The 25,715-nt window shown below is 39.9% G+C and overlaps 2 protein-coding genes across 2 annotated transcripts in view; one reads left to right on the forward strand and one right to left on the reverse strand.

The window, feature by feature from the left end:
- LOC134356836 (deoxyribonuclease gamma-like) lies at window positions 1-25,645 on the forward strand. The gene is made up of 8 exons (XM_063068014.1): window positions 1-273; window positions 3,738-3,826; window positions 4,802-4,888; window positions 6,002-6,114; window positions 8,379-8,491; window positions 15,675-15,832; window positions 18,213-18,309; window positions 23,994-25,645. The coding sequence occupies exons 1-8, from the start codon at window positions 130-132 to the stop codon at window positions 24,090-24,092; spliced, it is 900 nt and encodes a 299-aa protein (XP_062924084.1). The 5' UTR covers window positions 1-129; the 3' UTR covers window positions 24,093-25,645.
- LOC134356838 (protein SPMIP1) overlaps window positions 17,490-25,715 on the reverse strand; it is a 13,623-nt gene continuing 5,397 nt past the window's right edge. The window contains exon 3 of the mRNA XM_063068017.1: window positions 17,490-17,562. The gene's annotated coding sequence lies outside the window, so the exon portion shown is untranslated. The remainder of the gene's footprint in view (window positions 17,563-25,715) is intronic.

Here is a 25,715-nt window from a genome sequence, read left to right on the forward strand (position 1 = left end):
GAAAGCAAAGAGAGGAAGGAATTTGCTAGCCCCAACAGTGGCATTAAATATAGGAGGTCTCGTCGCAGTAACACACTGCATTCTGAAGGGAATAGTTAACCAGTTGGTATCTGTCCCCGAGAGGTGAAGATGGTAAAGCAGCTCTTCATATGCGCTGCTCTCTTTCTTGCCAGTTTTCATGGGGTTCATTCTCTTAAAATCTGTTCTTTTAACGTGAGGTCATTCGGAAAATCAAAGGCAGCCAAGGAAGGAATTCTGGATGTCCTTGTGAAGGTAAGCCATTGACATTCACTTCAGAGGTCAGTGTGTTTTGTAAAACTGCTTGGTATTTTAAAACCACATAATTGTGTGAAGTATTTCTATTGATGATAGTGACCGAGTCAGATTCAATCGTTCGTGTGCCTGTGACAGGGTAGAACCCCAGTACACTGTTGAATCCCAGTACACAAGGATCTTTTGAACAGAGTCAGATTTCAAAGCACAGTCTGAACTGTGAATGGAGAAATATGATGTGGTCCAGTTATTTCCCCAGAAGTATCACATAAATATTAGTAGAAAACAGTGAAAGCTTCCTATGCATCAATGTGATGAAAGTTGGGATGAAATATCAGAATGACAATTTGTTGTAACCAAAACCTTTTATCATCCTTTATGAGCCATAAAATACAATCACACTAGTGAATGTTAGTGCCTCAATATCTTTAACAGTTAATAATCCCCTAAAACAGGGGCTCCCAACTTGGGGTCCAAGGACCCCTCTGTTAATGGTAAGGCTATTGGCATAAAAATGGGCAGGAACCCCTGCTCTAAGAGCAGCTGCTTTTGAAATGCGAAATGATTTTTATTGTTACTTACACTGAAGTTTCCACCCTATTCACTTGAAATTTTGGCTCTTGTCTGGTCTGGTTTCAGTGCTTCAGCATTTCCCAGTCCAGCGTTTCAGCGAAGTTGCCTTACTTCATAAGTAGGTGGTGGGAAGTTTCTGAATTGTCCTCCCTGGCTGAAAGGATCACTGTCAATTCCAATCCTGTACTAATTCATCATTCTCCATTCACTACTTTGCAACTGGGAATCCCAGATATATATATTTTCTTTCTCAGTTTCAGGACTCAGAGCAGTTCTCATGCTTCAATTGTGCAAGTGAATCTGTCTCCAACCGACATCCACCCTTCTGATCGGAATGTAATAACTTTCAATCCTACATTATCCTGCATGCAGATTCAATTACACAGTTAGAAAAGTTTGTGGAATCTGTGGCAAGAACTGCACACAGAGAAAGCTTTGTTCTATCTGGAGTCTGAAGATTTGTAACCTTGTTCATGTATTGTCAATTTGATGAAATGTCCCTACTGGGGCATCTGGTGACAACAATGGGAAGATTAGGAAATTCAAACAGAATTAATATAGATTAGATTAGATTAGATTCTGAGGACATGCAGTCCTCTTTTATTGTCATTTAGTAATGCATGCATTAAGAAATGATATAATGTTCCTCCAGAATGATATCGCAGAAACACAAGAGAAATCAAGACTGAAATACTGACAAAAACCACATAATTATAACATATAGTTACAACAGTGCAAAGCAATACCGTAATTTGATAAAGAACAGACCACGGGCACGGTAAAAAAATGTCTCAAAGACTCTCGGAAGTCCCATCATCTCACGCAGACGGTAGAAGGAAGAAAAAAAACTCTCCCTGCCATGAACGTCCAGCACCGCAATGGATCTTAAAATAATCCCCATAATTTCAGTGGCATACTGGAAAATTTTTACAGTGTTTACTATTTTGAAACAGCTTGATCAACCTTACTCCGAGTTTAGATTCAGTCACACTTCTGAGTTACGGCTGCAATTCTAATGACTCCACTCAGAAAGTCTGAGAACTCAAAGTCATAGTAAATAGTAAAAATAAGGGAAAGGTATGACATACTCATCATCATTATGTGCCATGTCATACGACATGGAGATCATGGTCTTCCATTTGTCTTTAGTCTGTCTACCGAGCAAGGGATCATTGCCTGTAGGGAAGACCTCTTCTAAGCTGTTGCTCTATCCAGGACCATGATCGTACTTGGCAAATGTTTCTACAGAAAGGGTTTGCCATTGCCTTTTTCTGGGCAGACAGATGACCCCTGCCACTATCAATACTCTCAGAATCTGTCTGCCTGGCATCAGTGGTCGCATAACCAGTATTTGTGATATGCACCAGCTGCACATACAACCATCCACCACTTGCTCCCATGGCTTCATGTGACCCTGATCGGGGGGGGCTAAGCAGGTGCTACACCTAGTCCAAAGGTGACCAGCAGGCTAGCAGAGGGAAAGAGTGCCTTACACCTCTTTTGGTAGAGATGTAGCTCCACCCTGCCACCCAAGTAATACTAAGAAGTTTAATTCCAGATTGTACATTTAGTTAGATGTTCAAAAATTAAAACCCAAAGAAATGAGACTCCACAATTTCATTATTTAATTTTCAGTATTGTAAATGGTAAGATACTCTGTGAAGCTCACAACAGAACCCATTTCCCCACTGAAGTTATCTGAAGTTACTGTCATGTTTGTGCATGAGGAATTCTGATTTCCACATTTCCAATCATCTCACTATAACATTTACTTTAGACCACATAATTTCCAGTTAGTTATCCGTATAGAATCTCAATGTAATGAACTTGGAGCAATATTGATTATGAAGTTTACAAACAATAACAAAGTTGGAAGTTCCATTCTCACATAACAAAGGTACTGAAGGTGGGTTTAATTGTCCTTCAATAAGACTTGAAAAGATACAGAAGTGTTCAAGATTCACAATTGTGTAATGCCACTTCCAATACGCAAGTGTAAAGGAGAACAAAATAATTGTTACTCCAGATCCGATGCAGCACAGAAAAAATACAATAAGATAAAGAACACAATAATTTAAAAAACACAATAAATATAAATACATAAGAGAGTTTATATACATTGATTGTATGTTCATAAAGTGATGCTAGGGACAGGAGTGCCTGTACATAAGGTGACACTGACAGAAAATGATAGAGTAGTGGAGGTGAGGGGTGCTTTAGTGGGTGGAGGTGTTAATCAGTCTTTCTGCTTGGGGAATGTAGCTGTTTTTGAGTCTGATGATCCTGCCGTGGATTCCATGTAGCCTCCTGCCCTGCATTAAAGACAGTTAATTAGAATATAAAGGAGAAAACAGGAAACAAATGAAATAATCCAATTGAGCTGATGTTCAGATGTGAGAGATGAATAACGGTGAACAAAAAGCTGAAGACTGAAGATGAAGGTGTCAGAATGGGTCTGGGAGACAGAAAGAGGAGGGCCTGAGGAAACATGGCATCAAACTTATCATCAGAATTGAACTGAAGCATTGAAACATGTCATATCAGATCATCCTTTCCATTCTGCCGTAATTTCCAGCCAGGGTTCTTTGTTTTAGTGTATTAGTGTTTACAGATTAAAATATATTCATTCCAAATATTTCGTGAAAAATACAGTATTTTCTGAATAAAACTTTTTGCTGTAATGCCCTGTGGGACATCTTTATAACTTTCATAGAGAAAGCAATTAAACCAATTAGCCACGTCCTCTGCATTGTCTCAGAGACCCCTGAAAATGAAGGCTGGGTTTATAAACGTTTCTGAAAATCATCTAGCATTGGTTGCATTTTATGCTCCACATTCCTTTTAGAGATATTTATAAATCAATCAATTGGAATTCCTATCATTTTCTGCAGATAATATCTCGTTGTGATCTATTGTTGATGATGGAAATCAAGGATAAAAGTAAGAAATCTGTTCCCGCACTCATGGAAAGATTGAACAAGTAAGACCTTTGAGTTAGTTTTGTTTCCTTAAGCCACGCAAATCTATATATGGATTATCCAGTTCTCTTTGGCAATGTCCTTGTAGTAATTTCTGAGCTTGTGTTATTTACAGTATAGGATATATATTTTTTATTATGAACAAAGTTTATTTTTGAAACTTAAAAACAGGCATTTCTCAGCATAGGGAGGGAGGGAACGTCGACTAAGACCATGAGAGGCCTGCGTCGGGCAATTTCATGCCTCATGGAAGTCTGTGGGGGGTGCCACTCCTCTCACAGACACTAGAGCAATGTGTGATTAAGAGCCTTGCTCAAGGACACAAACACGCTGCCACAGCTGAGGCTTGAACTAGCGACCTTGAGATCACTAGACGAATGCCTTAACCACTTGGCCACGTGCCCAGCATAAATGCAAAGGAATTTTGGAATTCCACAAAGGGGGCTGTGTGAATGCAGGAATTTCCAGATTGCCGGCAGTTTTTGCTGGTGTTTCTTTCACAGTTACAATCACGGGCCCTAACAGCAGACTGAAAAGTTATGCCAGTCATCCATGATTCATAGCCAGAAATCTATCCAATAAACTGAAACAAAGTGTAACCTTGTACAGGGACAGCATCTCCATTCACTCGAATGGAAAAGAGCACCTGCAAGAGACAAGGGTTAGCACTGCCCTAAGTAGATCATAAATGGGTGATTGTTTTCACAGAAAATCTAGGTCAATGTTCGTTCCTTCATGTTCCTTTAAATGCAGTCACAGTATCAATGTCAAGATCATGACTGACATTCTTTCTAAAAAATAATTAACATAACTTTTAATTCAGAACAGGAAGTGGGAAACAATTGGAATCAGAAAATAGGAAGTCTATACCCTGAGTGTTAATCACTACTTAGTTTGAAAATTGCTATTCAATTGTAAAATAAATATGTTTTTAACGATTATTTGCTCTAACTAATATTATAAGTATTTTACTTTAGTCATGGCAACAGCAATGAATATGAAGTTATCATGAGTAAACGTCTGGGGATGAAAAGCTACAAAGAACAGTATGCATTTATTTACAGGTACAGTAGTGATTCATTTTTTTCATGTTTAAATTTTGTTTCTGCACATACTTACAAGGTAAGTGAATAATAAGGAAATGAATGTCAGGATTCTACATGCATAAAACAGTTAATAAGCAGAAGACACTTCAGTATGTAGCCTGACTTTCTAACACATTTGATCTCTTCACTTATTGCAAGTTTCAGAGTGAGATTTATCATTTCACATTTTCTTCTGAGGATAAAGGACTGATTATTTCAATTGCAAACTTGGTTCTTCTGAAAATTTCTTTGACACTTTGAAAAATGTTAGAAATCTACACACAAAACTTGTCATGTTGATAGCAACCTAGAATTATTGAAACTCTTCTCAATTTCAAAATAAATTCACTGCTTGAATATCTGCAAAAACAAGAATACGTGTAATATCTTAATGATATTGAACACACAATATTGTCCTATGTATTTCTTATTTAGAATATTCCTCAACAATGTAAGTTTAAAATTTTAAATATAGGTAAGTTGACTTACATGGCTTTCAAAAGTTTAAGGCGATGCAGGTTGTGTTGAGAACGAATTGACAGAGGAATTGCTGATCTAATGCCAAATACTTACAGTCAGAGGAATATAATCACAACTGGTAGAAAAAGTCTTGCATATAAAGACATCTTTTCCACTCCTTGCATCCATTCAAAACTTTGGACCAACTTCTCCCAATTTTTTCTCAGTGGCAATTCTGGAACTGTACAGACAGCTTTGGAGGATATGTCACCAAACTGCCTTTGCTTCCAATTGGGTCATTTTCTATTGCATAACAAGAACATCACTAACATGGAAAAACTACTGTGGATCTTCAGTTGGACCACTGTGCAGCTCAGACAGCATACTCTAGTATTGTTGTTAATGTGATGTGCTCTGAGAAATCAACTGTCAAGTAGAGCAACCATTCAAGCAAGCAAATATCTTACATTGTTCATATACAGGAATCCAATTCAGGAGATGAAGTGAAACTGTCTATACATCTAATAAACACAAAAAAAAACTTTAAGTTATTTCTTAGTTTGGTGTTTAATCTGAGCTAATGACTTGTTGACTGTATACCCTGTTTTGTACACATTTCTGTCTCTATTTTAGGCCTAAACTATTAACACTGAAAAAGAGCTATCAATATCCAGATTCCTCAACAGACAGTGGGGATGTTTTTGCGAGAGAACCGTTTGTGGTATGGTTTTCATCACGCTATACCTGTGAGTTGCTCCATTTTTTTTCATGAAATACACACCTGAATGTAACTGAAATGCCATGGCAAATGCCATGTTAGCATTCATTTCAAAAGTTCTAGAATACAAGAGCAAGGATGTGATCCTGAGGCTTTATAAGGCACTGGTGAGGCCTCACCCTGAGTATTGTGAACAGTTTTGGGCCCCTCAAAGATGTGGTGGCATTGGAGAGGGTCCAGAGGAGGTTCACAAGGATGATTCCAGGAATGAAAGGGTTATCATATGAGGAACGTTTGATGACTCTGGGTCTGTACTCGCTGGAATTCAGAAGGATGATGGGGGTTCTCATTGAAACCTTTCAAATGTTGAAAGGTCTGGACAGAGTAGATGTGGAAAGGATGTTTCCCATGGTGGGAGAGTCTAGGACGAGAGGGCACAACCTCAGGATAGAGGCGCACCCTTTCAAAACAGAGATGTGGAGAAATTTCTTTAGCCAAAGGATGGTGAATTTGTGGAATTTGTTGCTACATGCAGCTGTGGAGGCCAGGTCGTTGGGCATATTTAAGGCAGAGATTAATAGGTTCTTGATTGGACATGGCATCAAAGGTTATGGGGAGAAGGCCGAGAACTGGGGTTGAGGAGGAGATAGAAAAAAAGGATCAGCCATGATTGAATGGTGGAGCAGACTTGATGGGCCAGATGGCCTAATTCTGCTCCTATGTCTTATGGTCTTATGGTCTTATGAAATCACAAAAAAAAAATCCCAAAGCAGGAAGTGGCACAAACACTAATTTTACTCATCAATACAGATAGTTGATAATCTGTTTCCCATGTTGAGCTGAAGTGTCATCTTTGAATATACTAGCTATCCAGATAAGGAAGAGTTTTGATTTAAGGACTAAATATTGATTTGAAAATTAATAGGTTCATCCAGTTCAGATTTGGAAAATAATTCAAAATTGCCAAGATTACCAGTCTGGGGGGAGAAGGGTAACTCATCAAAACCAGTTCTCACCCACTATACCAGTGCACTCATTCTCCAGCAGAAACTATTTTAATGAGGAGCAAACTCTGCCCACATTCCCAGACTAGAGAGGCCAAGTCTAGCGGAGAGCGCCTGCTGCCAACTGGCCCAATTTCAGCTGATCCGCTCAGGATTCAGAATATAAAGGCCGGAGTTTCTGGTTCTGCAGAGCCAGGCTGCAGCACAAAGTCCAGATTTAGCCATGAACAATTGGGTATTTATTTATTTATTGTGATACAGCATGGAATACTGCAGACGCTTCCGGCCCCTCGAGCCACACGGCACAGCAACCCCTGATTTCATCTAGCCTAATCACAGGACAATTTATCATGACCAGTTAACCTAACAACCAGTACATCTTTGGACTGTGGAAGGCAACTGGAGCACCTGGAAACCCATGCGTTCACGGGGAGAATATACAAACTCCTTACAGACAGCAATGGGAATTGAACCCGGGTTGCTAGCACTGTAAAGCGGTGTGCTAGCTACTACACTACATGTATTGCCTGTAGCAAGGCTGTAATAGGGTTATTAAGACATTTAGTTTGCTTTGTTAGGTTTCAAAGTTTTGTTAATTTTGAAGTCCTATTAGAATATCATGCATTTCTATTTCATATGATACATTTTAAAGTACTACCAACACTTCTAGTCAGAGTTCTGTTTACTGTCATATGCATAGGTGCCTTTTATGTACTGCACAAAAGTCCAATATTCTTTGCGGTTTCATATGTTCCTGTCCAATTGAATTGCTCTACTAGTCCATAAAGCAACTATTCGGGATACTTTCAACAGTACATCTGTAGAAGTTTTTTTTAATAAAAAAATGAAACAAATTATTGTACATACTGGAAATCAGGAATCAATACTGCCATTTATCTTCCTTTATTTTCTATAATTATACTCTTGGTGTGATTCAACAATGAATATATTAAAATGCAAGTGAAGTAAGTGATATGATAATATATATTTGCCAAAAAGCTACATTGAAAGCAAGGAAGTAGACTGATTTACATGCATAGTGGAAATCAACAAAACATAAAATTAGTATGTACCATTTGAATATTTGAAAGATTTCTTTATTATTACTGTGTCTGCATACTTTATTCTTATTTCCTTACAATAGATGAATGATTTACCATGTCACTGGTTATAGAATTCCTCCTTATTTTGCTTGGGTAAATGTTAGTCCATTATTTAATATATCTATTTTTCATGCATTTAAAATATGAGGAGTTCTGTAATAATTTATTTCCTTTCGTCTCTTAAGCTGTGAAAGATTTTGTCATTATTCCTCTACACTCAATGCCGACTTCCTCAGCCAGTGAAATTGATGCATTGTACGATGTTTACTTGGCGATGAAGCAACGCTGGAGAACAAAGGTACACGACAGGCTGTTTCTAAAATGGATTGTCATTGTTATAGAATCATTGAGAAATTCAGTGCTATCAGAGCAAACAGGCCCTTCAAAGGCATGGGGGGAGGGAAGCTCTTTTTTTCTTTTCTCACTCTTCCTGATCCATTGGCCCTCATCACCTTGTCTCTTTCCATTCTCCCATGCTCTCCAACTGCTAATCATCTGATGACTCCTCCCACTGGTTCCCCTCTGCACCTCGCTCTGTTTATCCCATGCTCCACCTTCCTTTCCTATCAGATTCCATCTTCTTCAGTCCTTTATCATTTCCACCTATCAGCTCACAGCTTCTGACAGCATTCTTACTCCGCCCCACTTCCTCAACAGCCTACGATCCCCATCACCAGGATCTACCTATCACCTGCCATCTCCTGCTCTACCTCTTCCCTCCACCTTCTTATACTGTCTAATTCCCCTCTATCTTTTAGCCCAGATGAAAGTTCTTGACTTGAAATGTCACCATTTCAAAATGTTAATTGCTGGTTTTACGTTCTGTTACAAAATTTATTACATTACGGCATTCAAGTTATGTACAACAAGCTTTGGCTCACATGTGGGTTGCTGTTAGATTCGGCTTGACATTGCTCCCGCGAATAAGGCGCCTTATCAAATACAGCTTGTATTATAAAGGTGATAAGAAAGCAAAAGGATTTTACTCATACGGGGGTGGGCTCCAGTAACAAAAAAAATTCTAATAATTAGCTCATTGTTTTGATGCAAAAACCCTGCCATTAATCTACATTAATCTTAAATGTCTCCTGAGGAATGGATAGTGAGTCGCCAGATACAGAAGTTTTGTCTAGAATTGTGGATCGTGACCATTATGGTATTGTGCTACCACAGACTAAATTTACAAAGTTTTAAACAGATAAATGAAAATACTGTACTTGCTTTTATTTTACCTTGTTATTATTCCCCCGCCCGTGCGCGCGCTCCCCCACCCCCCCCACACACACACACACATACACAATTGGTATTCCTTTCATGCCTTGGAAGGAAAGAAATGACCGCCTACTTTGTGAAGACTGTAGATTGAACAAAGGGAGCTGTGCACAAATGTACACATTCTACAACCACTCTGCATAAAGCCAATGAGAAAGGACGAACAATCAAACGGAACATTTAAGATTACCTTGGAGGAATAATGCTATATAATCATAAAACCATAAGACCATAAGATAGAGGAGCAGAAGTAGGCCATTCGGCCCATTGAGTCTGCTCTGCCATTAAATCATGGGTCCATCCAATTCTTCCAGTCATCCCCACTCCCCTGCCTTCTCCCCATACCCCTTGATGCCCTGGCTAATCAAGAACCTATCTATCTCTGCCTTAGATACACCAATGACTTGGCCTCCACAGCCGCTCATGGCAACAAATTCCACAGATTTACCCCCTCTGACTAAAGAAATTTCTCCACATCTCTGTTCGAAATGCATGTCCTTCAATCCTGAAGTCGTGCCCTCTTGTCCTGGACTCCCCTATCATGGGAAATAAATTTGTCATATCTAATCTGTTCAGGCCTTTTAACATTCAGAATATTTCTATGAGACCCCCCCTCATTCTCCTGAACTCCAGGGAATACAGACCAAGAGCTGCTAGACATTCCTCATACAGTAATCCTGGAATCATTCTCGTGAATCTTCTCTGAACCCTCTCCAATGTCAGTATATTCTTTCTAAAATAAGGAGCCCAAAACTGCACACAGTACTCTAAGTGTGGTCTCATCGGTGCCTTATAGAGCCTCAACATCACATCCCTGTTCTTATATTCTATACCTCTAGAAACGAATGCCAAAATTGCATTTGTCTTCTTCACCACCAACTCAAGCTGGAGACTAAACTTTATGGTATTCTGCACAAGGACTCCCAAGTCCCTTTGCATCTCTGCATTTCGAATTCTCTCCCCATATTAATAATAGTCTGCCCCTTTATTTCTTCCACCAAAGTGTATGACCAACATTGTATTTCATTTTCCACTTCTTTGCTCATTCCCCTAAACTATCTAAGTCTCTCTGCAGGCTCCCTGTTTCCCTAACACTACTCGCTCCTCCACCTATCTTTGTATCATCAGCTAATTTAGCCACAAATCCATTAATCCCATAGTCCAAATCATTGACATACATCGTAAAAAGCAGAGGTCCCAACACCAACCCCTGTGGAACTCTTCTGGTAACCGGCAGCCAGCCAGCCAGCCTTTGTTCCCACTGTCTGTCTTCTGCCGAAGAGGCAATGCTCCACCCATGCTAGTAACTTCCCTGTAATTTCATGGGATCTTATCTTGCTAAGCAGCCTCATGTGTGGCACCCTATCAAAGGCCGTCCGAAAATCCAAGTACACCATATCTACTGTATCTCTTTTGTCTACCCTGCTTGTAATTTCCTCAAAAAATCGCAGTAGGTTAGTCAGGTAGGATTGTCCTTTCAGGAAACCATGCTGGCTTTGGCCTATTTTGTCATGTGCCTCCAGGTACTCCATAATCTCATCCCTAACAATTGATTCCAACAACTTCCCTACCACTGATGTCAGGCTAACAGGTCTATAGTTTCCTTTCTGCTACATCCCACCCTTCTTAAATAGCAGAGTAACATTTGCAATTTTCCTGTCATCCGGTACAATGCCAGAATCTATTGATTCTTGGAAGATCATTGTTAATGCCTCTGCAATCTCTCCAGTTACTTCCTTCAGAACCCAAGGGTGCATTCCATCAGCCCCAGGAGATTTATACACCCTCAGACCATTAAGCTTCCGGAGCACCTTCTCAGTCGTAATTTTCACTGCATATACTTCACTTCCCTGACACTCTTGAATGTCCAGTATACTGCAGATGTCTTCCACTGTGAAGACTGATGCAAAATAAGCATTCAGTTCCTCTGCCATCTGTGTGTCTTTCATTACAATATCTCCAACATAATTTTCTATTGATCCTATATCTACCCTCAACTCTCTTTCATCCTTTATACAATTAAAAAAGCTTTTAGTATCTTCTTTGATATTAGTCGCCAGCTTCCTTTCATAATTCACCTTTTCCTTCCTAATAACCTTCTTAGTTCCTTTCTCCAAGTTTTTAAAAGTTTCCCAATCCTCTATCTTCCCACTAACTTTGGCTTCCTTGTATACCCTCTCTTTTGTTTTTACTTTGGATCTGACTTCACTTGTCAGCCACGGTAGTGTCCTTCTTCCATTTGAAAATTCCTTAGTTGTATATCTGTCTTGTACTTCCCTTATTTTTTGCAGAGACTCCAGCCATTGCTGCTCTGCTGTCCTTCCTGCTAGTGTCCCTTTCCAGTCAACCTTGGCCAGTTCCCCTCTCATGCCATTGTAATTTCCTTTATTCCACTGAAATACCGACACATTGGAATTTAGTTTCTCCTTCACAAATTTCAAAGTGAACTCGACCATACTGTGAGCTCTGTTCCCTAAGGGTTCCTTAACCTTAAGCTCTCTTATCACCTCCGGATCATTGCACAACACCCAATCCATCACAGCCGATCCCCTAGTGGGCTCAACAACAAGCTGTTCTAAAAAGCAATCCCTTATTCATTTCTACAAATTCTCTCTCTTGAGGTCCAGTACTGGCCTAGTTCTCCCAATCCACTTTCACGTTAAGACCCCCAATGATTAGATTAGATTAGATTATGAGGACACTCAGTCCTCGTTTATTGTTATTTAGAAGTGCATGCAATGATACATGATACAATTTAGAAATGACATAATGCTCCTCCAGAGTGATATCACAAGAAACACAGAACAATCCAAGACTAAAACTGACAAAACCACATAATTATAACATATAGTTACAACAGTGCAAAGCAATACCGTAATTTGATAAAGAGCAGACCATGGGCACGGTAAAAAAAAGTCTCAAAGTCCCGATAGCCTCATCATCTCATGCAGACGGTAGAAGGGAGGAACTCTCCCTGCCATGAACCTCCAAGCGCCGCAAACTTGCCGATGCTGCACAATTGGAAGCACCCGACCGCAGCGGACTCTGAGTCCGTCCAAAAACTTCGAGCCTCTGACCAGTGCTTCGACCCTGCCCCGGCTGCCAAGCAACAAGCAAAGCCGAGGACTCGGGACCTTCCCCTCTGGAGATTTCGGACCACACAGTAGCGGCAGCAGCGAAGCAGGCATTTCAGAAGTTTCACCAGATGTCCCTCCGTGCTCTCACGTCCGTCTCCATCAGATCAGGATTGTGCACGGCACCCTACTTGACAAATAACAGACATCACCACCAGAGTGGCTGCTGTGAGCTGCGTCGCGCCGCCCTCTTCTCCTCTCCTTATCATGACTTTGCCCTTCTGACATGCCTTTTCTATCTTCCGGCTGACGTTTGGGGGCCTGTATACAACTGCCATTAGTGTCCTTTTACCCTTGTCATTTCTTAACTCAACCCATAGAGACTCTGTTTCTTAACTCAACCCATGAGGCTCTGGAAAACGAGCAAAGAAACCCTCGTTCTCATCTCTTTCAGTTTCAGCTCCTACATTTCAAAATGTAATTGCTTTTTAGTTTCATTAGGTTATAAAAAGAGTCATTAGCTGTTAATAAAAGATGGTACTCACATTGAATAGATGAACTTTAAAAACTCCTCGCACGGAGCTATGTGAATATCAGTGGCAGACAGAAAATTAAACCTAATTTAGAATTTCATCCATGTTTCCTTTTAGCATGGAAAGATGCCATTCAACCCCATGAGTCTATGCTAGCTCACAGTGCAATCCCATTTCCTGCGAATATATTCTTTCTAACATGTTTGTCAAGTCCACACTGATCCTCCTGTCACCCACTAGGGGGCAGTTTAGAGTATCCAATTGAACTACAGTGAGAAAGCTTTGGAATGTGGAAGGAAATGGGGTACCTGAGAGAAATCCACGTGGTGTATGGAGAAATGAAAGCCCAACACAGACAGCACCAGAGATTAGGAATTAATTTGATCACTGGAGCTACGAGGCATGAGCAATACCTGCTCCACTATGTTGCCAAAATATATTGGGCTGACAGGAGTACAAAGGTATTGTGTCTATTGTATATTCTGAAGATATTGCTCCTCTGTCACAGCTCGTCATTCCTCAGTATGTCCAGGATGACAGATTTAACCAAGCAATGTGAATCGTTGTGTCATACCCAGAATCACAGTATATTTGAATATGCAGGAAGGGAACACACAGATAAACACAAAATAAATAAATGTAACCCTGATCATTCTTAAAGATATATAGACAGTAGCTACTAATTAATAATCAGTAAGCCACTGGGAATAATGGAAATGACAAAAAGTGAGCCACTAAGTTCTTCTTCAATACTTTTGAAAATCCTGGTGCCAGCATTGAAAATGAGAAAGATAAATCTGAGCTTTTAAACATCTCAGATTACATAGATTGGATTGATTTTGTGACTGGACTGACAACAGCGTGCTAATCAAACTTTAAGTTGTACAGAAAGCAGATGGATCAGCCCCAGCAACAAATCTTCCCAAAAACCTTACACACACCTGGCTTAATTCTTTGGGTATCTCCTCTCCCAGCACCATTTCTAAGGACCTTGATATTTCTGTCCTCAACCACAACTACCTGAACACTTCCAACTACCCGAGGCCCTGAACTCCACTGTTTCCAGTAACCACAAAGCAGAAGAACATACTTTTGCTTAACTTAGACCTTGCTTCCTTCTACATCTTTTAACCAGCCACTAGTGCTTAAGCCGTGTGTTGCTCTCTTCAGTTTATCACGCTTCATAATCCTAATCCTAGGAGGAAATTGATGCTCATAAACTACAATTACAACAGTGCTAGTTTCCTACAAACATTCCCATTTTAAGTAAAAGAGAGCCTCATTATTCACAAGTATTCTTGTTGCACCGAGCCTTGTGGCACATCGGGCAGCAACTTTACCATTTCTTTAGCATTTCTGACAGTTTTTTACGAGGCTGAGTTGCTTGCTCGACGCTCAACCCAGCAAGGATGGAAAGAGTGGAGGGAGCCACCCGGATTCGAACCCGGGACCACTCGCCTCAGAGTCCGGTGCTGATGCCCCTACACCACTGGCTGGCTATTCACAATTATTACCAAGGAATTATGAGTACTGTATTGACAAAAGGGTAATTGGGTCGGTGTTCTTAATTTCATCTGGTCCAATATTGGTCTTGTGGAACCACCATGACAATCTCCTAATAGCTGGAAACAAAAAGGATTTCGAACAAAAATTTAATGTGTGAGCTTAAACCTCTCAATATGTGTGAATTAACCAATCAGGTTTCACACAGGTTCCCTTTTCATTGGCAAGATAAGTAGGATCCATGGAAATGGACAGAGCAGACTGTATAATACAGTCTCCAAGAATACTGCAAATTACAACAGGATTGAGTCCCTGAAATATATTTTATTAGGCAAAATTTTGTAAACAGAAAAGCACAAAAAAAGCCATTATAGACATTTTAGTATGGTGTTTTCTTACGTATAAGTGGGGAATTGGCACTATTCACTGTGAAAAATGGATTTGTAAATCAAGGCACGTATGCAAAGAGAATGAAAATACAGCATAAATTTGTAAATGCGACATTTGGTAAATCAAGGAATACGTATACATTCCAACATATTGAGGTGTCTACTCAAAATAGATACTATAGAACATAGAAATCCACAGCACATTACAGGCCCTTCGGCCCACAATGTTGTGCCGACCATGTAACCTACTCTAGAACCTGCCTAGGGTTTCCCTAGCACATAGCCCTCTATATTTCTCAGCTCCATGTACCTATCTAAGAATCCCTTAAAAGACCCTATTGTATCCAACTGAAAGGAAATACTTAAAATATAATACATTTAAGATATGATAGAGTGGGAAGAAATGATGAAATATATACTAAAAGGTTTTTGGCTTTCTCCAAAACTACTTTGTGCAAGCATATCAATTATTATTGCCACAGAAAATTTGTAAATTTAAACCGGGTACGTGCCTAGTAAAAACTAATGCTGCTTATTTACACATACACTAATAGGGCAGACCAAGGTTTTTTTTAATGTTTACTCCTGTACCCTCAGAATTTTTGATATTAGGATTTATCAAAAGCCACGTATATCTAGAAAAAGATTGTTTTTCCCTGCCCTTGATGTTGCTGTGTTCTTGTAATACCATTGCGTTTTGTCTTGAACAGGACTTCATAATTATGGGAGACTTCAATGCAGACTGTGGCTATGTCCCCAAGAAGGCATGGAAAGATATCAGACTGCGAAATGATACCAATTTTGTCTGGCTAATTGGAGATGAAATTGATACAACAGTAAAGGAAAACACAAACTGTGCATATGACAGGTGAGAAGTCAAATGATGCTGGAAAAGAGTAAACAGCAAGGGAATTCATAGTTTTTGTGAAAATGGTTCAAGCGCGATCTGGATCAAAGATGGCCTGTTGTAATAAAACATAGTAGCGTCCTTGAGAACTCCCTACATTGTGAGTGAAAAGACTTTTTTTTCATTTATTTTGTTTTCACTAAAAGCGAAGTGAATCATTTAGGGTTGTTAAACAATCTCAATCAGCAGATCCACGCAAGTCTCACCAGAGTCTATGTGGGAGCCACATTTAAAACCCACAACATTGCGTGTGCAGATAATAAAAATACTTGAAAAGTCAAGATGTAAATGTGAACTTTTGGGTACAATCTCTCACAATGACAGGAGTCCTTAAAGTGATGCTTTCCTTTAAGTGGTGTTAATGTGATAAAGTCAGCCAGAATGAGAAACAAGTAAAGCGCTGGGATCTGAACTAAAAACATAAAATCTTGACTGGACGAAATCTCCCAGCATTTCTGAATCCATTTCAATCAAAGAAGGTCTTCATCAGCCAATGCAAATATCTAGCGAGTGCAGGGATAACTGCAAAATCCCTCCTACACATAATAAAAGTGGAAAGTATCAGGACCATCTGAATGATTCCAGATGTCACCACACTGACTCCTGATAACGGATCAGATGGGAATGGGCCCTTTATCAAAATCTGCAAAATGACTCCCCTGTTCCAATGCACAAAACCCAGTCCACTTGCAAAGCAGATGTTCACGTCAGAATATCTCATCAGTGACCTAATTTGTTCATTGCCAGCTGACTGCACACCCACTGACCTCTACATTTCAGTGCATCATACGTAGGCTTATGATCATGATTCAATTCCTCGAAGCTGCTAGGCTGACATGGAGATGGTGGTTTCAATTAGTGATAAAGAATGTTAAAATTGTGCAATAGACATTGTTAGAATTTCTAAGACATGATTACAACTTATATCAGTGGGTTTAATTTCCCCTAAAAAAAACAAAATTCCTCCAACAAGGCAAAAGGCAAGAGAGTTTAAAGAAACTAAAGTAACACCTAGTATATATCTGGAAAAACAGGAAACCTGAGATCCCATTACACCAAAATAACAGATTTTACAATCTCATCACTTGGGAGAACTTCAAAATGAAACCGGATCAGTAGTGTGGAAGGAGAACAGAGCGTAAACACAGTCTGACTGATGTAACAGATATTAGGGGCAGAGGGAAGCAACCATCTAACCACAAAAACCTTACAATGAGGGTATGAGTAACTTCACTAAAGTTGAGAACTGAAAATCTGAATGAGTTTCATACATTATTTCCCCTTCCAATTGTTAAAAAGAGTTTCAATTTGCCAAATTGTGATCACAGACAGCCAGCGTGTGAAAGAAACCTACCTCCCCTCCTTGTAGTTGTGTAAAAATAATAACAAAAATCAAATACACATAAACAAAATCAATTAATCTTCAATAATTGACATACAAAATAATAAAATACATATCAGCAATTGATACAATCTTATTTATCAGATCTACACTGAACCATTAACCACAGAGGTTTAAAATTCAACAGAATCCATGAACGCTTAGTCAAAAAATACATTCAAGACAGAGAATTGACAAAATTTTTGGTACCAAGTGAAATAAGGAAGGTAGAGTTAAGGTACAGGATTTTCCAAGTTCCCATGCATTGTGAAGCAAACAATTCAACTGATCCTTGCTGTAATTTCTTGTCCTGTGTTTAAAATAAAGAAAATGCATTAATGAATGAATATACAACTCACACAAAGTGCCGGAGGAACTCAGCAGGTCAGACAACATCTATAGAGGGAAATAAACAGTCGATATTTTGGGCCATTACCCTTCATTGGGACTTCTTTGTGTGCGTTGCTGGAAATCTTGAGCATCGACAGAATCTCTTGTATTTCATACTGAATGAACATACCTGTGAAAGCACCACTATCATTCTGGTGTGTGATCTGACAGATTTTGCCGATAGGTATATAAGTGAACAGGTTGCTTTCATACACCAGCAGAATCAGACTGGCATCGTGCTCACGGGTAATCAGATCAGTTTCACACTCAGTCACACAATACCAAATTATTTTCACTTTACAGATTAGCAATCAGACAAGTTCTTGCTGTCGTATGTATAATAAGATATATTTCACATGTACAAATAGTGATCAGACTCATTTTGCATCACACATTTGGCACATCAATTATTTTTGGATTGGTTTTGGTCTGCTGAATGACTTTCTTAAATGCCTAATCCGTCACTAGTTAACTAAACATGTTGTTTCAGGTGTACTACAATTGTCAATTGTTTCTAGTGGCTTATCTTAGAATTTATACAATTACCTTTTTCATTATTTTATAAAACAGGATTGTACTTCGTGGTGGAAAGTTATTAAATGCAGTCGTTCCAAATTCAGCCAAAGTATTTAATTTCATGGAAGCTTACGGCATGACTGAACAACAGGTAATTCTAAGCTATCCCGACTCCCTAGTAATTGCATTGAGTAACACAAGATTGGCAGAGATGAACTTGTGGCTACCGAATGGATAAAGGTGACGCCATGAAAAATTTAAACACAGACCAAGATCTATATGTGTAACACTATTAAAAATAACCATTCAAAATCCCAACATGGTGCAATGTTCCAAAGTGCTTCACAAAGGTGTGGTGTGGGAAGCACTTTGGAATATGTTAGCTGAAGATTATTTTGAAGTTAGGCTTTAATATAAGAAGATGGAACGTTACAGGCGAACCCTATCAGAGTGTGTGGTTGTGATAGTAAAAGACCCTGTTAAAAGCAGAGGCTGGTGCAAGGGAAGGCAGAATAAACGGGGCAAAGTGTTCCTAGGAGACACAAAGGCAGGTGTGTTGTTGAGGTGTGGAAGGTGAGGCATGACCTGCTTCATGAAGGCCGAGATTTTTGAATTGTAAGAAAGGGAGCCAGTTAAGATTACAACCAGTGGGAGTTAGAACAGAACAGTACGAGAGCTTTAGGGCTTTGAAAGAACTACAATTGAACGTGGTGGGAAAGACACGAGTAAAGGTTGCAATGGCCGTCCCAGTTATATGAGTGCAGTGTGCGATCAGAGGTTGATGTAGGGAGTGTTGGCTGGGGTTAAAATGCAGTGTTTGAAGCCCAGCTCAATCAGGGCACCAAAACTGAACATGCCTCAGTAACTGATCAGAAAACAGGACAGTGACACAGGGAAATTCACCAATCTTTCCCCACAATAATTGAAGAGGACTAGGTGGAAGAAATGCTTCATTGTCCATCGAGATGGTGACCAAACAATGTGGGCAAAGTGGGAAGTTACCTTTGGATGCTGCAGGATGAATATAACAACCAGCTCTGTCACTAGGAATGACGACAGTTGGACGTCAACAGCAAAGCAAAGATGAACATAGACTGCCTATAGTGACTGGGTAAATTTGGGAGCAGCAGCCAGTGTAAGTGCAGGGATTGGAATTGTGCAAGAACATGACCCTGGGAACCAGAGTAACTGATAAAGTGGACAAATTTTTGAGAAATCAGGTATGACAAGGAACATCAAAGGTACATATGATTTGGAAACCAGACTTAAAGGAATCATAAGAGAAGCTAAGTAAGGTTAGAATGAAGTAACATGGTTAAATTTTATGGCAATGTGGAGAGGAGTGTCTGTCAATGAAAGGATTTGAGTCAGAATTATACACTCAAACATTAGGAAAGCATAAATACTTACTTTTCGTTATTAGTTATATAAATGTAGGAACCATTATTTTTACAGCAGGTTCTCACAAGCAGAAACTGATGGATGATAATGAATGCCTGGTACTAGAGAGATTTAGAGAGAAAATGAAATGTGTACTACAGGATGAGATGCTCAAAAGACCACGGAGGGCCTAATGATGAAAGTCACACCACCAGAATGACAGACACAAAGGTTGTTTTCAGTGTATCACTGACATTACCTCAGTAAGAGAGATGCCACAATGATCCTGATCAAAAATGAGCATATACTGCTGCAGTTTAGGATGTTGGTAGATACTCAAACAAAACAAAAAATAAAGCAGAAAATGGTACTTTAAATCACGGATGTGTGACAGTAATGGCATTAGACTGTTCAGTATTACGAGTACTTGATATGCTTAAAGGCATGTTAATCTAATTGTGTAATTTCATTTTGAAAATGCAAGTAATTTACATTTCACATTTCTCGTTTTAAGATGAGTCAAATTGTTCACAACACCTGCTATTATCTTCACACAAATGCCTTAGTTGAGAGTGAAGATATATATTTCCTGAGTCATACAGGCCACAAAGGGACCAGGAAGATAGGTCTGAATGGCTAAGAGGAATACATAAATATGTCCATAAGACCATAAAATATTGGAGCAGAATTAGACCATTTGGCCCATTGAGTCTGCTCCGCCATTTCATCATTTCTGATCCATTTTTCCTCCCAGTGCCAATCTCCTGCCTTCTCCCCGTATCCCTTCATGCCCTGACCAATCAAGATCTGAACAACTTCTGTCTTAAGTATACACAACAGCTTGGCCAAAATAGTCACCTATGGCAATGAATTCCACAAATGTACCACTGCCTGGCTAAAGCAAATTCCTCCTCATTGCCATTCTAAAAGGACGTCCCTCTGTTCTGAGACTGTGACCTCTGGTCTTTGGCGCCCCCACCATAGGAAACATCCTCTCCACAAAGGCCTTTCAACATTCAATGGGTTTCAATGAGGTCACCCCTCTTTCTTCTGAATTCTGGTGAGTAGAGCCTCAAAACCTTCAAACACTCCTCATATGACAAGTGTTTCAATCCCAGAAGCATTTTCATGAACCTCCTTTGAACCCACTCCAATGTCAGTACATCCTTTCTTAGATAAGGGGCCCAAAACTGCTCACAATACTCCAACTCAGGCCTCACCAGTGCTTTTTAAAGCCTCAAGATTACATCCTTGTTCTTATATTCATGTCCTCTTGAAAGGAATGCTAACATCGCGTTTTCCTTCCTCACCACCAACTCAATCTGTAAATTAACCTTTAGGGAATCCTGCACGAAGAATACCAAGTCCCTATGCACTTTAGATTTTTGAATTTTCTCTCCGTTTAGAAAATAGTCTAGGCTTTTATTTCTTCTACCAAAGTGCATGACCATACACTTCCTATACTGTATTCCATCTGCCACTTCCTTGCCCATTCTCCTAATCTGTCTAGGTCCTTCTGTAGCCTCCTTGCTTCCTTAAAACTACCTGCCCCTCTACTTATCTTTGTATTGTCCACAAACTTAGCCACAAACTTATTGATTCCATCATTCCAAATCGCTTGCATATAATGTAAAAAGTGGTCCCAACACAGTCCCATGTGGAACACTGCTAGTCGCTGGCAGCCAACCAGAAGAGGCTCCCCTTATTCTCATTCTTTGCCTCCTGCTAATCAGGCAATGCTCTGTCCATGCGAGTATCTTTCTTAACTCTTAATTTGTTAAGCAGCCTCATGTGAGGCACCTTGTCAAAGGCCTTCTGAAAATCCAAGTACACAAAATCCACTGACTCTCCTTTGTCTATCCTGCTTGTTGTTTCTTCAAAAAATTCCAACAGATTTGTCTGGCAAGATTTTCCCTTAAGGAAACCACGCTGACTTTGGGCTATTTTATCATGTGCCTCCAAATACCACAAAACCACATCCTCAAAAATTCATTACAACTTCCTCCCAACCACTGAGGTTAGACTAACTGGCCTATAATTTCCTTTCTTCTGCCTCTCTCCCTTCTTGAAGAGTGGAGTGACATTTGCAATTTCCCAGTCTTCCTGGACCATGCCAGAATCAATTGATTTTTGAAAGATAATTACTAATGCCTCCACGATCTCTTCAGCCACCTCTTTCAGAATCCTACATGCATAACACCTGGTCCAGGTAACTTACCTACCTTCAGACATTTCAGTTTTGCAAGAATCTCTCCCTAGTAACGGTAACTTCACACACATCTGCCACCAGACACTCCTGATCATCCAGAATATCGCTCGAGTCTTCCACAGCAAAGACTGATGCAAAATACTTATTCGGTTTGTCCGCCATTTCCTTGTCTCCCAACCTCTCCAGCATCATTTTCCAATGGTTCACTATCTACTGTCGCCTCTCTTTTGCACTTTATATACCTGAAGAAACTTTTGGTATCCTCTTTAATATTATTGGCTAGCTTACCTTTGTATTCAATCTTTTTCTTCTTTATGATTTTTTTAGTTGACTTCTGTTGGTTTTTAAAAGCTTTCCAACCCTCTAACGTCCCACTAATTTTTGCTCTATTATATGTCCACTTTTTGGCTTTTATGTTGGCTTATTTTACCAGCCACGATTGTGTCATCCTGCCTTTAGAATACTTCTTTTTCTTTGGAATGCATCTATCCTGTGCCTTTTGAACTGCTCCCAGAAACTCCAGCCATGGCCACTCTGCTGTCATCCCTAATAGTGATCCTTTCCAATTAACTTTGGCCAAATTAGGAATGCCTCATGCCTCTATAATTCCCTTTACTCCACTGTAATACTGATACATCCAAATTTAGCTTCTCCTTCTCAAATTGCAGGGGGAATTCTTTCAGAGTATGATCACTGACCCCTAAGGGTTCTTTTACCTAAAACTCTTTAATCAATTCCAGTTCATTGCACAACACCCAATCCAGAATAGCTGATCCCCTAGTGGGCCTCTCTAAAAGAGCCATCTTGTAGGAATCCTAGAATTCCTGGGATCCAGCGCCAACCTGATTTTCCCAGTCTACCTGCATATTGAAATACCCATGACTTGTAACATGTCATTTTGACATGCATTTTCTATTTCCCCATTGTAATTAGTAGACCACATCTTTAGTACTGCTTGAAGGTCTGTATATAATTCCCATTAGGGTCTTTTTATCCTTGTACTTTCTTAATTCTATCCACAACAATTCTACACTTTCTGATCCTATGTCACCTCTAACGGTTTGATTTCATTTTTTACCAACAGAGCAATGCCACCCCCTCTGATTCTCTACCTGTCCTATCAATACAATGTGTATCCTTGGACATTAAGCTTTCTGCCATGATTTAGAGACTCCTGCAAATGTCATAAATGCCAATCTGTAACTGTGCTAAGAGTTCATCTACCTTATTCCGTATACTGAACACATTCAAATAGAACACCTTCGGTCCCGTATTCACCCTTTTCGATTTCGCCCTGCTTTTATGTTGCAACTCAACCCATTGACTGCAATTTTGCTCTATCAACAGCCTCTCCTCACTATCATTGCCCATGTTTGTAGACCAGCTACCCCATCCTCAGTCCTATCACTCCGGTTCCCATTCCCCTGCCAAATTAGTTCAAACCTGCTCGTAATGATATTGGCTGCCTTCGGGTTCAGGTGTAACCTGTCCCTTTTGTACAGGTCATACCTTCCCCAGAAAAGATCCCAATGGTCCATAAATGTGAAACTCTGCCCCCTGCATCAGTTCCTCAGCCATTCATTCATCTGCTAAATCATTCTATTCTTGCCCACACTGGGGTGTGGCATGGGCAGCAATCCAGAAATTACTACCCTTGAGGTCCTGATTTTCAGCTTTCCACCTGGCTAGGAGAGCTGTGATAGACCACATATGACAACAGCAGTAACTGTTTAGGATGGAATGACCAATGGGAGGGGCGGAGATAAAAGTTGTTACTGTAGTCCTCTACAGCAACTGCACATGTGAAGATACTAAATCAAAAACAGGATTGTTTTTGGCTGTGATGTCCTCTGTGCAACATCAGCTCACCTATGAGTAAAAGCCTCTCCACTGAGTGTGTAGAGATTTACTGCTACATGTCTGCTGAACTTCCCTTGTACAAAACTTATGTTTCCACAAAGGGTTTCTCTTTCTGTAAATTGCTCTTCCTCTCTTAAAGCAAATGTCTGTCTTCCACTTTGTATCCCCATAGAGGAGCACAACTGAGGTAAGGAACTAAGTGGGGATGTAGGTAAAACCCATTTCATTTACACTATTGCAAAAGTGCCCATTGATGTTCCAATATGCATTTAAGTTTCAACAAGATCATTTGATCCATTATGCAAGCCAAGATTATTACATTAAATGTAAATATTGGACATGTGTCTCTAACAAAATTAGAGTATCTTGTTTCTCCCATTTGTCAGGCTCTGAACGTGAGTGACCACTTTCCTGTGGAAGTCGATCTGCAGAGGTCCTATGGCTTTTCTAGCTGGTTGAAGTCTCGCAAAGGTCTGGAAGGGTAGAAAATGACTCACATAATGGCTACTTCACCTCTCTGTGGAATGAGAGCATATTGCTTCTATTATCAGTTTTAAGCTTCATGGTAACTCATTATTTGCTTTAACTCTTAAGTTGCCAGCTCCAGAATTTATTATAAGAAATACATGAAATTTGTACAACTCAAAAGGGTCATTCAGACCGATTCCAGAGGAACCATTTCCTTCCAATCAACACACTTATCATCTCAAAGATTGGGTAAGCATTTGGCTCCTGTGTTTCTAACATCACAGGTAAAGGTAAAGGCATCCGTTAGTCTTGCGAGAGCATGGATCTGCGCCTGGAAAGTCTTCACTCTCCAGGGCGCAGGCCTGAACAAGGTTGCATGGAAGACCAGCAGTTGCCCATGCTGCAAGTCTCCCCCCTCCATGACACCGATGTTGTCCAAGGGAAGGGCATTAGGACCCATACAGCTTGGCACCAGTGTCGTCGCAGAGCAATGTGTGATTAAGTGCCTTGCTCAAGGACACAACACATGTTGCCTCGACTGGGGCTTGAACTCATGACCTTCAGGTCACTAGTCCAATGCCTTAACCACTTGGCCACATGCCCACACATCACAACAGGGACAATATATTTAAAGTGCTTTACTAACTGTAAGCTTCTTTTATGAGGCCTTGGGGTGGGGAGGGGAAGGATTGCATCTTGAGGTCAAAAAAGAGGTTATTTAAATACAAGTTTTTTTCCCCCAAACATTCCCTTATTGCTCCAGAAACACATCAGGGCCCAATTTCATCCAAAGTCTTGGAAAACTCCAGTTCCTTGACCTTTTTCACTAACTATGCCCTAGCATTAAGGTTTTGCAAGTTCTCATTGAGATCTTTATTACTTCGTAGTTTCACTCCTTTTTATATAACTCATCTCTCTGTGATAATATGTGCCAACAATGAATTCTCAGAGCTCCAGAGTATTACACGTCCTCTGACTCCATACACAGGCTGACGCTATCTTCCAGTTACTGCAGCCTCAATTCTAATGGAGAAAAATTCAGGCATTCAAATGTATTGGACTCTGCGGAGAGAACTGTAAGCCATGTTAACCCTCTTACCTCAATTGTAAGCCAACAATTAACCACTAACCTAGAACAGATGGGAAGCAATACCAAGCCAGGGGAAATCTGGACAAAGTGGAAGTTTTCTGCAACACTATCTAAAATGCTTAGGTTAGCACTGGAAAGTTCACAGAGCAGGATGTTAATTTCAACTAACACTGAAAGGAAAGTATGGTTAACTGACATGGCATGGACCACGTTCAGTGACAGGAGAGGAATTCTATATTAGGCATAATATCAAAAATTTTCCATTTTAACTTCCTATTTGTAAGTTAATGCAATATGTCATGTTTCAGAAAGAAATTGCTATTAAAACTGTATATAATTATGATTGACCATGAGCTATTAAGATCAAAAGATTGTTGATGGTTTGTCCATGCAAAATGTGAACATACTGCACTAGCAGTGCTTTAACCTGATGTACATTAGGCACTTCCACTTTTGAATGAGATTCTGAATAAATCACATGTATATCAATTGTATTTACTTGCTACGGACAGAAGTTTTCTATAATTATTAAAAGAAATAACCTTCAGTT

Source organism: Mobula hypostoma, chromosome 15 (genome assembly GCF_963921235.1).
Source record: "Mobula hypostoma chromosome 15, sMobHyp1.1, whole genome shotgun sequence".
NCBI lineage: Eukaryota > Metazoa > Chordata > Chondrichthyes > Myliobatiformes > Myliobatidae > Mobula > Mobula hypostoma.

Coding starts and splice junctions, on each gene's coding strand:
- LOC134356836 (XM_063068014.1), top strand. CDS start 130: ATGGTAAAGCAGCTCTTCATATGCGCTGCTCTCTTTCTTGCCAGTTTT. Junction 3,827..4,801: donor CTCATGGAAAGATTGAACAA/GTAAGACCTTTG, acceptor ATTTTACTTTAG/TCATGGCAACAGCAATGAAT. Junction 15,833..18,212: donor ACAAACTGTGCATATGACAG/GTGAGAAGTCAA, acceptor TTTATAAAACAG/GATTGTACTTCGTGGTGGAA.